At 42.4% G+C, this 16,641-nt stretch overlaps 2 protein-coding genes across 2 annotated transcripts in view; both read right to left on the bottom strand.

Annotated features, from left to right (window-relative positions):
* The window catches only part of ildr2 (immunoglobulin-like domain containing receptor 2), a gene marked incomplete at its 3' end in the record, with an annotated part of 13,009 nt that extends 6,535 nt beyond the window's left edge, over positions 1-6,474 (bottom strand). The window contains exons 1-4 of the mRNA XM_083639565.1: positions 6,380-6,474; positions 3,624-3,953; positions 2,445-2,564; positions 46-102 (exon numbers count right to left, since the gene is read on the bottom strand). Coding sequence (XP_083495691.1) covers positions 46-102; positions 2,445-2,564; positions 3,624-3,953; positions 6,380-6,419 — 547 coding nt within the window. The 5' untranslated portion in view covers positions 6,420-6,474. The remainder of the gene's footprint in view (positions 1-45; positions 103-2,444; positions 2,565-3,623; positions 3,954-6,379) is intronic.
* Positions 6,475-8,573: 2,099 nt separating this feature from the next.
* Positions 8,574-14,510, bottom strand: LOC310777872 (V-set and immunoglobulin domain-containing protein 2-like; the record flags this gene model as incomplete). Its single annotated transcript, XM_083638220.1, has 7 exons — positions 8,574-9,195; positions 11,159-11,282; positions 11,904-12,020; positions 12,201-12,365; positions 12,536-12,749; positions 13,778-13,941; positions 14,423-14,510. 7 exons carry the CDS (start codon positions 14,508-14,510, stop codon positions 8,574-8,576), a joined length of 1,494 nt encoding a protein of 497 aa, XP_083494346.1.
* Positions 14,511-16,641: the final 2,131 nt, after the last annotated feature.

The following is a 16,641-nucleotide window of genomic DNA, read 5'->3' as shown; positions in this document are numbered from 1 at the left end:
AAGATGGCAGCGAGGGAGACAGAGGGTGCGGGTGAAGTGCCGTACCTGGCATAATCTCCACATCAAACTCAGGTAGGAGATCGTCCTTCTCTCCTGTCCTACCTGCAGAGAGAGGGAGAGCAGAGGTGAGCGCTGGCAGAGGAAGCAGCAAGCAAGAGCCGAAGGTCAGGCAAATTAGCAAATGACTGATGTTTGGCCATGCAGTAGAAAGGGGGACCAAGGAGATGAACTTATTACACCATCGTTTAACAATGAAGTCAAGGGACAGATTTGCGTGTGACACGCTATACATGCTCACATACATAGTGATATATTGTGGTGTCCAGAGTTCATGCCACTAAATTATAATGCCATTGAGAGCGTTTCCTAGAAGGGTTCTCAAACATACCAACTGATGAACATACTGTAGACATATAAGCCTTAAAAAGTCAGGGTTCAGAGTTCAAAGGCCGGAACTCATGTCACTTTCAATCTAATTTTAGCAGGGAGCTGGCAGTGCTATATTTCTGTGATGTGGTGCACATGAAACCTGTGCCTCTCTGATGGCATTACACACGTCGCACACCCATGAATACATACACGACGTGCAGATGTACACGCATACACACGCATTACCAAGATGTGCCATGAGAGGGGGCAGGAGGTGTATATGGTATTATTATTATGGCAGTGTGGGAGCACAAAGAGGTAGACTTGGCAAACTGGGGCACGCAGAGTGCTGGAGGATTCTGGGACACCGATTTACGATTGAAGCTCATCAGAAAAAAGGTCAAGCTACTTCTATGGTTGCGGAAACAATGGCTCTTTTGTGCGCATTATAAGCGATAAACAGGCGGAGAAACAGTGAAAGCAAAAAATGAAGCTATTAGTATAACTAGTAAAAGTGAAGAAGGGGGAACAGCATTCACTTGGAACAGGTGGGACGCAGAATCTAAATGTGTGCGTCTCGAGACAACTACAGGTGTTCATTCTTGTGTTTCCAGTACGTGTTTGTGTGAGGTCTTCAGGGCTGTTATTAACGTAAAGCCCTCTCACTGTCTGGTCTGTCTGACTACAGGAGTAGACGATACGCCCATGTGTGTGCTGCTGAGTAGGCAGTTGCTATGGAGAAAAAAAACAGCATAGCCTGGCCTTCTGACAGAAAACGTCATGTTGCTGCCCCGGCCTGGCACACTCATCTACATACCATGAAGCTCAGTAAGGCTCAGTAACCTGAGAGAGACAGGGGGAGCTATGCAGCCGCCAGAGGGAGGGAGGCAGAGGGAGGGAGGCAGAGAAAGATGGAGGGAGAACTTAAAGGGCAAGGAATGAGAAATGGAGGAGTAGATTATGAGACTCTGCAAGAGTCAGAACAGCGAGAGCAAAAGGGATCAAGAGGAAGAGACATTAAACAAGGGTTTGGGAAGAGGATGAGAGAAAGAGTGTCACAATTTGTGGCTTAAACCCAGAAGTTTGTAGCATATTTAGGAACTTTAGGAAAGGCCGATCCAACTGCGGTCAAGTGCGGTCATGCTAATGAATCTACTAAACCCAGTCAGTTGGGTTATTGTTATAAGTTTAACCCCCCCCCCCCCCCCCCCCCCCATCTCTCTCTTTGGTGAGCTGATTATAATCAGATTAGTGCAGAGCAGAGTATGTCAAACCTACACAGGAAGAAAGCTATTCCGGGTAACTCGCCTACTGTCTCACGTTATGTTTCGGGCCAAAGTCAAATCTAGTTCAGTGCATTTCTGTGTCTCTCTCTACATGTCTCCACCCCTGACCCGTAACATGCTCCAGTCTCTTCAGAAAAAAGCATGTCGCCATAGTAACAGCTTAAGGAGGGGCTTGCGTTTCTGACAACAAAAGCCCACAGAACTTCTCTCACTAATGGATACGCTACTTAAAGTCCTATTGATTGTGTAGCCTTCTCACTGTATGGTGGTGAAACACTGGCCATTCATGCTCAAATATTCACTCTTCAACCAAGGTTTGGGAAGCCTTGTATAATCATTAATCAACAACACACAACCCCCAATGCGCAAATATGACACAAACACACTTTTCTGACTCACTCAGCATTATGCTCTCATAGTCTTTCTGGACAACAAGTGACATTGTATCTGATTGACTTAAGTTGTAACAAAAGTAAAGTCCAGCCAAGGCCATGTCAGTGGGATGAAAGTGTAACCTCACAGCTCAACAATAGAGTCTCTCACAGAGGACCAGGACCATGTAAAGAGGGGAAGACCATTCGTCTCCAGGGAAGCTCTTGTATGGACACGTTGGTACGCAGACACACAAAAAGGCCACTTCTAAAACGTCTACGAACAGTAAATAAAAAGACACTTCACAGAACAACAACAAAGCAAAATGCACACAGCTTATCATTTAACAACAACACAACACATCCCAATACGCTCAATCAATGCATTGCTTTGAGAGAAAGGAAGTGTGTGGCATACCAAGCACAAGTAACTCCACCTGGCCCTCGTTCTTCCCCTCCAGATCATCGGCGATGACGACTTTACAGAAGTACACTCCACTGTCCCCCCACTGCAGCTCCCCAATCCGCAAGTCCGCTTCTGCACACAGAGAGGAAACAAGGTGACATGTACTGTAAGAGGTCAAAGGTGAGAGGTCAAGCAGCCTGGGAGTATGTGATCAGTATTTGATAAGTGCATTTATAAATCCAATTTGGTCCTCTCTAGCACTTTGGTTCCATTATAGCAGAGCAAATAAAAAAATGTACATTCAAAATTGTCCAAAATTACATTTTGGATACACTCTGAGAGCTAACACCACAAAATATGTCAAATTACAAATTAATATCAAAGGCTGTGGTCAGTTGTGGTCTGAGGAAAAGTTATTTTAATTGTGTACAGTGGTACCTTGCTTGCTATTGCTAACAAGCTTTGATGTTTATCTGGATGCCATTTTTTTTTATATTCCAACGCTGAATATTCCAACATAACTTCTGACAATGCTCTGAATTAAAATCATACCAGTTTGGTGCTACAGTACACTCTGACACTTGAAGAGCAATGTATCAATACACCTCAAATGTGACACTTTGCACAGGTATTTCAAACATACTTGTCAGTGTGCACACTGCACAATGTCTAGCTTTAGCATAGCCGAGAGGAAACTAATCCATACAATTGAACTGCATACAAGACAAAATGATATCAAAGTCAACACTGTAATATCAAATGATGACCAAATACCAGCTGCACTCGCTGATAAAACTAATGTATTGTCAATGTATGTTTACATTATAGTGTAATGAACGACGACAGGAGGACATTGTTGAAGGCGGTGTGTTCTACTGTCAAGCTCAGTTGGAAGATGTGTGTTTGGTCTTGATAAGGAGTGTGGTGTAAAAGGAGTGCATACATGAACAGAGCTGGATAAGAGTACATGGGCTCTGTGTGTGTACAGCGCCCCCTGTATTGTGAGACAAACACAAAGGAGGACTATTTAGAGAACAGGAAACCCCAAAGCACAATCAGCTCTGATTCCTGCTTGGGGATGATTCACACTGTGCCACTGGTCACCAATAACCCTGTCATCAAGCTTTGTTAGCAATAAATAGTAATAGATGTTCTGGTACAATTCAAAAAGGACATGAATCACCACATTACTGTTTATGATGGCGATGTCTCTGCTCTTGTAGTGTTCGGCCAGCGTCATGGAGGCTCCCTGTCCGGAGGCCACAATGCGCACTGTGCGGCTACTGTCGGAGCACTCCAGGTGGGCGCGGGCGCCCAGGTCGGAGGCCTGGACGCCCAGGCTCTCTGGAAAGCGGAAGGCCTCCCGTGTGCGGTCGCGGCAGTAGGACTTGTACCACCACTGCACCACCGGGGGCTGGTTGGATGAGGTGTGGTACTGACACGGGAGAACCACCGCCTGGAAGAGCATGGCGAAGCGCTGCTTCTCCCGCATTGTGACCTCCACTCCATCACACACTAAGACTGACACACAGCAAATACAGAAACAATGAATTATTGAGAAGGAATACACATGTAATACAGCTGTGTGGTTAATTGTCAATAGGCAGAAGCAAATTCAATCATTTAAGGAATGATACATTTCTACAGCTAAGTCTTGTGTAAGACTTGTGGACACATGATTTGAGTATTCAGAGGGATATGCAAATGTTTTTGAATATGTTCAGTTAAAACAGAGCATAGTCAACATTGAGAAATACCAGGTCCACCTACACATAGGCTACTGTACCACCTAAAAATGTCTAGTCAGCCTCCTTCTCTTTCTCTTTATTAAACAGGTGGAATCATGCCTATAGGTACTGAGATCGCAGATCGAAGACACATTTGGGCCTCATCTGGGCCACTTTTGGCTCACAGGGTTAGGGTATCACAGCTCAGATACAGCATTGGCCACAGGAAAACTGGGCCGCCACATCTGTGCCAAATTCCCAGTGCTATCTAGGACGTAAACCAGACTCCTTCACAGAGTTTGCTTGTTTTAATACCCCAAAGAGAAGTGTTATTATCAATACCGGCATCGGACAGAAAACAGATGAAAACAGTGAAAAGAAAGAAGAGACAGGAGGATGCGTCAGCGACGACAAGTTGATCTCCCTAAAAACAGCTGTGTCCGTTCCTTGTGTGGCTGACTCATGAGTGGGAGATTACAGGAGATTACCTAGCAGAGTAGTCATTTGCGTAATATCAAAACTGGAGTAAAGACAGGGGGTGGGGAGTTGGGGTCGATCTTCTCTCCTGCTCGGTACCAGGGTCAGAAAGGTTAAATTCCAGTGTGTGTGGGGGGCTGGGGAGGTCTGTGGGGAGGAGGGGGTCATCATGGAGTATTCAGAGGCTTGTGGGTGCGTTTGTTCTGCTGTGTGGCTAGTCATGTTCAAATCTGGGTGGGGCAGGAACTCGCTCTAAACATTTCCCAGAAGACAGGAAATGAAAACAAAGGCAAGCCCACCGGCCCTCTCCTTAGGAGCCATCTGACAAGCACACACTCCGAGTCTGAGTCTATCGCTTTTATCTAAAATGGCCTCTTTCCCAGTTCCTTGATAGCCTCTTTTGAGACAGATCAGATGCAGTTTCTGCACATTAACAACAGTAAACCTCCACAAAATGATATATTTTGCAAAATAGTTTTCCTTTCTTCTGAGAGGTTGGAGGGAGAAGGGGTGATAAGGAAGGTGGGGATGGTGAGCCAAATATTTTTACAGGGCAACAGCACAGTATATGGGGTGGCAGGGGGGTTCCTAAATTCCTCCCACGGAGTCGCTCTGGTCTTCCCTTTTGTCTCTTTTTCATGGGCCAGCCCATTGTTAGGGCTTAGCTGAAAATCTCCCCCTCCTGTCCCATTAGGGAACTGAGAGGGGGAGGTGGTCAGCGACTCCCAACCAATGAGGATACCAGGTCCAGTCCAGCTGGGTGTCAACAGACCAATTAACTGTTAGAGATTTGAACCAAACCATTACGTGATGAACGCAATCAGTTTGGGGGGTGAGAGAGAGGTGAAACAACAGAAACCACCATCACCATTCATTTAAGGCTTTTTTACTTCAAGTCTGTCGTCAGGTGTGACTCACTGTAGATTGCGGAGGTTAGAGAGGTTTTTACAGTCTATGGTTTCCCCCTCCCCCCACCACCTGCATAAAGAGTAAAGGCCTTATTTCAATGGTAGATTCACTGTGCAACCAGTCCTCCCTTCTTTATAGTCATAGTCACAGCAGTGCAACAGGATGCTCCATGTTCATGTTTCCTGAACACGATCAGACTTTTCCTCCCAAAAGCTGTCACATTTCCTGCCTTCAACTCCTCTGTTGTCATGCATTCCTTCACACTGACTTAGCTAACAACACTGATAAGTCTAACAAAAGACTGTGGGCCTGTTACAGACTAGTCATCCTATTCCCCCCGATATCATGCATAAGGGATATTACTGTATCAGAGGACAGGAGGTAAAGAACATCATAAAGCACAATCAAGTCACTATGAATCCAATCTGGGTGCCCACTACTGCACAGATTGCTATGAATCAACTATTGAATACAACACTGTAAATCCATGTAGGATGATTAGTGACTTTGCATCAGTGTTATGGTCCCCCATATGGGCTGTTATTCACATTCAATGAAAATAGGACAGCACATAAAGGGCTATCCATCTAGTTATGAACACAAATGCGGGGAAGTCAGAATATAAAATTAGGGCAGTATTTTTAAATGGTATTAGTAGCTACACATGGTGTAGGCTCACTGCAATAAAAATAAAACTATTCATCTACATTGGGGACACAATAGCCTAATTTACAAACTGTGGGATCAACCTGTTGCACACCCGCCGCTGCTGTAAAGCATATTCACAGGAGAAAATGATATTTTCGGAGGTGGGTGGAGGAGAGTAAAACTTACCCGATGCTCCTAGTAAAATAGCCAGCCGGTAAAAGTTCATTTTACAGTCCGTGTTACAGTAAAGTGTAATTAATCCACATGATGGTGATTCCCGTTTTTTTCCGCCGACTGCTGGTGCAACGGGACAGGAGGATCAGCCTGCGACTAACGGGACTGTACCACTTCACCCGTGGGTGAGTCCAAACAAAAAGCCAAATATTTAATTCCACTCCTCGACTCTTAATATTAAGCACATACCAAAATGCAACGTCATTATAAGTGTAACTATTAATAACTAATTTCCTGCAACAGGTAGGCCTAGACTAGCACTATTGAACGCGGGTTGGAACAGTCTGGGGTCTGGGAGGGGGGGGGGGGGGGGGGGGTGGGGGTTATAAAATCAGGTCAGCCCTGCGAGTCTTCAGTCTTGAAGAATTTGAAGACTATAATAATCATCATCATCATCATCATAAAACAAAAACATCTCCCAGTTGCATTGTATTGAGTTCTTTATTTTGATTTCGGTCGATTTGAAAAAGGTTATTCATCCACAACAAGAATTTCAGCAGGCATATAAAAACATGAACTAACAAAACCATCAATTTACAGTAAAGTTATATTCATTATAAACATTTCTTCTTCACACATGACAGTTCAAGCGCTGACAAACCACGCCCCCCGCCCAACAAATAGAAACAATTTCACTATGCAATACAAAACGTTTTACATCACAAGTTATCACAAGTTTCACATTAACATAACATAGCCTAATATAGTTCCAATTCAGCTGCATTTCACTCAATCTTTGTAGTGAGGATTCGGCATAAGTGGGAACACAAGAACTAATAGTCTAGAGTATAATAGTCTAATAGAAACCACTTGAAACTTGTTAGATATGGCTTATAATAAAATAATCTAGACCTATACAGTTCAGATAGAGTCACAACAAATAACAAGGCTGTCTCACTGAAACGACAATTAACAATACAGCAATGCCCAAATGATTGAGCTAAATAAATGGATGTGTCCTGAACACATGGATACTTGAAATGTCTAATGATTCAGGGGTCTGGTGTGATTCAGGGGTCTGGTGTGATCTTCTTGTGGGCTGCACTTTTTCAGCAAAAATAATATCAACAGTAAGTACTCAATCAACTGGAAAGCCAAATGTAGCCTAATACTATAAACTCAGTGATTAATATCTTGATATTGTTCTCTGTCTTTCTATTTCTGTAACTCACATTATGTAAATTATGGTTATTCTTTGATTGCTCAGGAAACATTGTAAAATATGTACATTCAAAGTTAAACATGTTGACAGCATTTACAATAGTCTACAGCAGTGGTACTCAACCTTGCCATATTCAGGAGCCACACTGACAAAAAAAAAAGCTTTGCAAGAGCCACAATCCCCAAAAAGTCCCTTTCCTCCCATTATTTTATTCGATTTTTATTTATTTATTTATTTAAAGTAGGACTTAAAGAGCCACAATTACCCATAAAGGAGCAGTATGTGGCTCTTGAGCCTTGGGTTGAGTATCACTGGTCTACAGTACTTCAAGGATCATAGCTGCAGAGTGAATAATGAAGCAATGTGTAAATGCAGGTGGAGTGTCAGGTTCCTAACTGATTCCAGTCAGGACAGGAGTGATTAATTCTGCCCACATTCTGGTTGTGTCACGATGTCGTGTACAGGAGTTCACGACTTCCATTTGAAGGCATCATAATGCACTGAGAGCACCATCATGCTCTCAGTCTGTGGTGAGGCGTGTGATGTGTCCCTTAGTTGTGTACAAGTTGGTGGTACTGCTCGTGACATGGGATACATTGAGCATGAAAAAACCTCTCTGCCATATATATGAGGTTATGATTGTCAGGAATTAAAATTCACCCCTGAAGGTAGGATAAGAATTCTTGCAAACTGAGAATTCTTCACAGGAAGTGAAGCGTTATCAGTAATGTGGTGCTCTGGTGATCCAAGACAGAGATGGCTGCTTAATGCATTATTAAGCGGTGAAGTGAAATAATAAGGGAGACCGAGGCACGTCATGCTTTTAGTGGTGCATTTCTCAGTAGTGCCTTGCTACTGCTAATAATGCAATCCTTTTTTTCTAGGTCTTCTGGGTCTTCTCTGAAAAAATGTCAACTTTCTGGAATGCATTGAAAAAATAATTATATTTTGGGCATTAATATCAGATTCAGTAACAGGACATGGTTAGTCATATCGGCCTCCGTGGCGATCCTGCTGGTCATTATAATCAAGGCGATCGCGACTGCCACGATCACGCTGGTCATCGCGATTGCTACGATAGCGATCACTTTGGTCGTCAAGACGATCACGGCTGCCACCGTGGCGTTCACGCTGGTCATCAAGGCGATCGTGACTTCCCCCATAACGTTCACGCTGGCCGTCAAGGCGATCGCGACTTCCCCCATCACGTTCACGTTGGTCATCAAGGCGATCGCGACTTCCACCATAGCGTTCGCGCTGGTCGTCAAGGCGATCGCGACTGCCACGATAACGATCACGTTGATCGTCAAGGCGATCACGACTTCCACCATAGCGATCATGTTGGTCGTCGACGTGACGTTGGCTGTCAACATTATTACCCTTGCCGTCATACCCCTCTTTACGACTATCATAACTGTGCTGGTCATCCTCAAATTTACGTTCGTCTGTCAAATTGTCACTGTAGTTGTTTTGATGTGGGATGCTTTTCTCCTCAGACTGGTCGAGCTGTTCAATGCGTGGCTGAGTCTGGTTCGACTTGTCATCCCAGTACGGTTCTCCAGCTTCAGCAGAGGCTCTGTCATGGAACTCCACATCTCCTGGGGACCTGAACCACACATAGGGATGAAACACTCACATGACCAGTGGCCACAGATCATAGCCAGCAAACATTTACTCAACATGCGTCAATAAGGCCAACAAGGCTAACCGACATCCAGCCATAATAACCTGACATTATTTCTAAATTCTTCCTTTGCCAATATCATGACATATAATCACAAAATAAGTTGTAAAAGATTACTTAAATGCACGTTTAAATGCACATTTAAGGCTGACTGGAAAGCCACCAGACTGTATTGTGGGGCAAACAAGGTAATATAGCTAGAAATTAAGCTGATTTGATTTGATAAATGTGTAGGGGTTGGGGGGGTTAAAAATAAATTTCCTATAGAAAAACTACTGAAACAATACTACTACTACTCCTACTCCTACTCCTACTCCTACTCATACTACTACTAGCTACTAGGGCTGTGGCGATCCACTTATCTCCCGATTCGATACTATCACGATTCTTGGGTGCCGATTCAATTTATATTGCGATTCTTAAGTATTGCGATTCTATGATTATTGCGATTCGATATTACGATTTATTGCGATTTTTGTTTATTTTTTTCTTTTATTTTTTCAGTTTGTTTGCTTTTTTACACTAGATTAGAACATGGGAAAAGTTGAATCATACACTAGAGACTGTATATTATATATCATGAGTAGAGCTGGGCGATATAGTTAAAAACAGGGGCGGACTGGGATCATAATTCAGGCCGGGCATTAGATACCAAGCAGGCCAGGCCGATATGGGCCGACGCGCGTGAAATTTGGGCCGTTTGAAGCCCAATTTGGGCCGTTTGAAGCCAGATTTGGGCCGTTTGAAGTCCAATTTTACAATGAGATGCACCCACTTTAACCCTGAAGTGTAATTATTACTTCAGACTAACTAATAAAGTAATAAAACCACTAGTAAACCAGTAGGCGGCGCCTGGCCTGCTGTTCAGTGAGTGGCCTGACTGCAAGCACCCAATTTCCCCCCCCCCCCCCCCCCCCCCCCCCCGATTATCGATTCTGGAATAGAAGATCGATTAAAAAAATCGTGACATTAAAAATCGCGATACTTAGGTGAATCGATTTTTTCCCCCACCCCTACTAGCTACTACTACAATTAGTAATTCTACTAAAAAACTACTCGAGTGGAGGCTGCATGACTGGAAGAATGAACGAAAGCACATGTATACACTGCTCAAATACTAATGGTCAAGGCATTATTCACAAATGAATAGGGTACATGCAAGTACGGATTACGAATGCCGAGGGCCCTGGGCACAAACACTTGGAGGCCCCCTTACTTATGATGGCCATCCCAAGGCTCAATTATGTCTCAAACTGTTGCAGCAATTTTTGGGTTGATACCTTTGTTACACAAAGTTGGTACAAGATTGATAAAAAAGGTCAAAAATCCCTCCAAAATACCACATTAATATACCAAGACCTTGAGGAACACCATAGAAAAAAGTATGCTGTGATTTGGTATCAATAACTTTTGACATTGGAGATTTCTGTAAGAATTACCATGCAATTCCAATACTGTTTAGGAACCCCCAGTAAGCATAATATTCAGAATAGGCAAAAATAACACTTGCATACAAAAACTGCATGGGCTTAGCTTAAATTGGGCATGTCTGTAAAGGGGGAATTCGTGGGTACCCATATAACCCATTCTCATTCAGATATCTTGAGAAGGGAGCCCTTTGAAAATGGCCATGCCCTTTCCAAAACTTTGAGCATTATTTAGCCACCTTCCAGACAAGCTAGCATGACATGTTAATACCAATAGATAGCTCACTACAGACTGCGAAAGACAGAAAAAGTAGGATGAGATGACAGTTGGTGGGGTTTCGGAGTCCCCCGGTCACTAGCCCAGTCGGCCCGGTTGATAATCCGGGCCTGGGTACATGTTGTAATTGGGTTAGTGAGTGAGAAGTGAGGAGGCAGCGGGACAAACATACAGCACATACCCTTCAGCATACTTGTCTTTTTGGCTCTTCTTCCGACAGCAGCAGTAGATGACAACCCCCAGACACACGAGACCTGCTATGACACCCCCAATGATTCCTGCAGTAGCCCCAAGGTTCATGGAGGCTAGAGAGGAACGAAAGACAAAGTGCAGAAGATGATGATGGGTTAACTGTTTAACATGTTGATACTCAAGTAACCACTAGGTCTATTACACAGCTAAGGTAAGGAAAGGTAAGGATAAGACACTAGAATTTGTGAGGTGGAAAATGTGAAAATGAAATGTATGGAAAAATGAACTACAGTATTAGGAGGGTGTGCAAAATAACAACATAAAACCACAAAGAAAAATGAATAAAAATATATACAATATGAAAATATAGGCTGTTTTGATTCAACAACATAAACATTCTAAATTGAACCCCAGGTCACTTCCTGTTGCAGTATTTGCTAGTACAATAGGACAGGACTGACATACAAAGATATACAAAGATATAAAGTGTAGTTGAAATGTAATGCAAAATATTTATGCACCATATAACAAATTGGTAACATGAAGACAACAAATTTGTTAATTTACAGTGTATTTGCAGGATGTGCAAAATGTCCATCATGTTCGCATTACCAGCTCTTCAGAAAGTGTCTAGGCATGTGCTGCATTGTAAAAACCATTCAACTCATGAAATGTATTTAATTTACAGATGTATATAACATTATATGTATTACTGCATCATGTTCAACACTCACAGGGTACCACAGAGAGGGTGAAGTTGCAGCTGGCAGAGCCAAGTCGATTTGTTGAAGTGCAGATGAAGAATCCAGATGTCTCCATTGAGATATTGAAGAGAGACAGAACTCCATCCTCTACAACACAATGACAAACATTAGGCTCAAATCTGATGTTGGAAGACAGGGCAATATGATACTGACCAAGATAATGAACTTTTCAGAGGATGCACAGATGCTTAGTTCAAACTGAAGCTCACACACACAAAACAAATGGAAGAAATTTGGACGAATGAATATTATTATTATAATTCATACTCTCAGTTGTCTTAGGTGGAAATTGTCTGGGGATGTTTTGGACGCTGTGGCTCTGCCAGGTGTAGATGGGTTTCGGGGAACCCTCCTCCGACATACAGGTGAGAGTGATGTTACTCCAGTACTCTGCACTGCCCTGCATCGTGCAGATGGGCGTAGAGGGACGTTCTGGAATAAAGCACACACGTATTATATTTCCAAGAATTTGGAATCATGAAATATGTATCGATCTTACATCTTCCAGCCTCATGAAGCCAAAATACGATACATGACATTTATTATTTGGAAAATGACGAAAGCTGTTTGAGAGGTTAAAGCAACATTGTGGCAGTTCTCACCCAGGACCAAAAGGGAAGTGGTGGCAGCTGTGGTTCCCTCATCATCATTGGGGATAATAACGCTGCACTGGAAAGTGCGGCTGTCCTGTTGGGTCACCTTGGATAAGCTGAGGACGCTCTCTTGTTTGGCCACGTCAACAGACATAGATGCTCTGCCTTCATAGTTAGGTGCGATGTCAACTGCACCGTTTAAAAAGTAGGTGGCCACGGTTTTCTAACAGGAACACACAAACAACGCAGTTTAGAGAATACAGACTCATTGTTTAACAATAACATATGAATATAAATCAATATCATCAGGCTATGAGCCAGCATCGTGTGTCATTATGTGCCAGTGTTATCTGTGCTCAATACCGTTTGCAGTGTTAATTATTACACACATTCTGATTTTTACTTCCATTTTCAGTTTTCTCTTGGCTAAAAATGGTTTTGGGTATACTTATACTATACTTATAGGATATAGGTTATGCCTTATAGGATAATACTTATAGGATAATTATTATAGTATAATAAATAGATGGACGGGCAGGCGGGGTCTAGTTATTTATAATATCTAAACATGCAAATTAATGCCACTTACAAAATGAATATGCTCTACAAGTGTTTAAGAATAAAAGCTAAGCTTCTCTTCTCTGTCTTTGTACCAGCTATATTGTATGCTATAATGATAATGTGCAGGTCGCAATCTTCAGTTATGCATTATCCACTGGACAAAAGGCATGACCCTACTACCTATATGAAATCCAATTATGTGGTACTTGCATATTCTAAGTTTGAAACTGTTGTGCACAATATTCAAGTATAATCTGTTGAATGAAAACAGAAGATGTCCTCTTCCTCTTTGTGATAAATATTACACACTACAGTGGATGATTGTGTATACAGTAGCAACACCCTTCCTGTACGTGTACAGGGTGCGACTGTGCCACAAGCTTGCTATGAATGCGTTCTTATTAACATTTGTACACAAACTCTAGATTGGTGAAAGACTGGAATACACACAAAAATGTAGTTTTTTTTTTTTTAAATGGTACCTTACTGATAGGATGTTAGTTATTAAGAGTCTCTTCACAATGTCACAATGTGAGCCTTTCTAGTGAAACATTACAGTAACACAAAAATACAAGGACAAAAATACATATCTGGAGTCATGCGCTTTGGACTTTCTTATAGCTAACCATTAATTCACTGCACATGTGCCTTAGAATTCTTTGTGGTCAGTTTAAGGGTTTAACCTCTAACCGTTGGATTTTGGCTGGTTTGTAGAGTCTCCCATGTGAGGACGAGCATGCTAAAGTCTGGTCTGGCAGGGATGAACGAACATGTCATGGCAATATCATCTCCTTTTGCAACCTCATACTCTCTCTCTGGAATAGAAACTTGCAGGTTCCTACAGCAGGGCAGTGCTGAAATTAAAAGAAACAGAAGGACAATAAATCCTCGTCTCAGTCACAGTAAGTTATATGTTGAATTTGGAAAATTAAATACGTCCATTTGGATAAAGTGTTAGCAGGGGATAGCACAAAGTGACATAGTATTATATGAACAACTGAAACTTGACTATAATCATCATACTACCGATGTAATAATGAGTAAATCCAATAAATGGTTTCACCCACAGGTCTAAAAGGCCTGCTTCCGGGTAAGTGGCAAACGGTGTAGGATTAATGATTAACAAGAGTGATAATAATAGTAAAGGTGTGGTAGCAGTTTTCAGAAATGAGAAAGCATAAAGCATAAAGCATGAGCCTACCTGTGAGAATCAGAAGTATTTGTTGCCAACCAAGCCGCCTTTCTTTTCCCATTAGTGGCCGAAGATAAAAAGGCCCGGCCATTAAAAAGATCTGAATTTGATGCTTCCAGTCTCAGAGCAGCAGCCCGCCTAACCTTCACGCTGGACTTTCAGGTATGGTGAAGTTGGCTCTTCCAGGTTATAAGTTAACAGTGGGTCACATGCTACCAGAGAGCCAATCATTGATCCCATATCCCCTTGATTACACCTGCCTTTTTGAGTCTATTAAGGTGGGGCATATCCTTATATAAAAGGGAGTAACTGGGTACTGCAATTTTGGTCACGTTTTTGTCGTTGAGATGCCTTGCGAGATGCCTAGTACAAAAAAAAGGCCATAATATATGACATAATTCATAATACATTGGACAGACACACAGAGCATTCATGATCCCTTGATATAGCTGGTAATAATGTAGCAGAAAGATAGATTATGTTGCGCGTGCGCACGCACGCACGCACATGCACACACACACACACACACACACACACACACACACACACACACACACACACACACACACACACACACACACACACACACACACACACACACACACACACACACACACACACACACACACACACTGTGCTCCTGCACTGATGTTCCTGCACCTCCCACCTCCCTATACAGTAAACATGTGCAATACAATGCAACTCATGCATATAACCTGTGAATATACTCTGCTATTTCTGCACTTGGCTGTTAATACTCTATCCATATCTTGTATATGTTGTATGTTTTTATTTAATTATGTCAATTTCGCTAAAGGGTGTTCTAAAATCACTGTAAACCACAGCCTCTCTGGGCTTATTGCTTAAGTATTTATGTTGCCTATGTATCTCATGTAGCCTAACTTGTGCATCAACTACACCATGTTGGCTTCATATTCATCATCACTACGACTGTGCTTATTTAAAAAAAACAATGTGAGTCCCCCCCCCCCCCCCCCAACAAAAACATGCAAACACTCAGTTCACATTTCCCATCACAATTAGTGTTTTGTTTCACTGATTTCATCCTAACATCCACTAAGTCATATTGTGCTATTTATGTCCCTGTCTGTTGTTGCCATGCACAGTCTGACCTGCAGGAAGCAGTGTTGGGCTTTCTAATTAAGCTGAAGATGATCGTCTATTGTTGCATATCCCATAAAAAATGGCATCAATGTGATTGAATCAGATAATAATAACCCTTGGTTCTCCTGTTGGTTGAACTTGTGATCAACTCTTTTCAGAGCTGTTTGAAGCCTAATAAGGTTGATTGCCATCTCAGCGGTGGAACCTTATGAGGGACCTGCAGTGTATCAGGGGAGACTGTGCAACCCCGCTAAAAAACACACTGTGCTCATTAAGTGGCTTAGGTAGCATGCGGCTGCGGAGCAGGCTCAACTCTGAACAATGATGTAATACTAATACTGCCTTGGCCTATAGAATGATGGCAGGCTCAAACTGCTGGTTATCCAAATGTTTAATGTTGGCTAGAACTCTATGCAATCAACAGATTAAGTTTTAATAATGTTGAAAATTGAGAGAAGACCACATATTCTGCATCTCTGGGGAGGCGACACACACACTCAATAAACTAAAAAGATAAATCCAATGTTGTTCATAATCAGCTGGCTAAAATACAGAACGACAGAACACTGTATTTCGTCACAACAATGAATACCCTAATGGTCCGTCTACAAAGTTTATTTGTCTTTACGCATCCCTAATATTGACCTTATATTGTCCTTCCCAGATCTAATGGATCAATTGGAATTGGAGTCAGGTAAACTTGAGGTAAATGTTGTTTGAGGTCAATTTCAATGGTATGAAAATGTACAACTAAACCAAATCAACCTCATCAGTGTGGGATAAATGCCCCTGCTATAACCTAAACTATGTGTACAGATTGTTGGTCGATTACTGTTACTGATCTTTTAAAGAAAGGGGCCGTTGTAAGTGATCCACATTTTCACAAGGCATGTGGGGGGAAAGGTTTTAACATGGTGTTTGTAATTCCATTTGGGTGTATAATGAGGAATTGGGCAGATAACAATACATCTCCACGGTCCATTAACCTTCATTGTGCAATTTGTCACAGACACTAAGCCTAAGAAATGAGACTGATAACAAAGATGTTGACATACAAGCTCTCACAGATGCAGACACATACAGTCATCTGCACATGCTCATGCAGAGCACACGCATACATGTGCGCGCGCACGCACGCACACGCACACACACACACACACACACACACACACACACACACACACACGAGCAGATACACAAATGCTCAAAAATTTACATTTTAGCCATGTTAAATAAA

This window comes from Poromitra crassiceps (genome assembly GCF_964638095.1).
Source record: "Poromitra crassiceps genome assembly, chromosome: 6".
Taxonomy (NCBI): domain Eukaryota; kingdom Metazoa; phylum Chordata; class Actinopteri; order Beryciformes; family Melamphaidae; genus Poromitra; species Poromitra crassiceps.
Note: the sequence above shows the minus strand (reverse complement) of the source record. Positions and strands in the feature narration are given on the sequence as shown.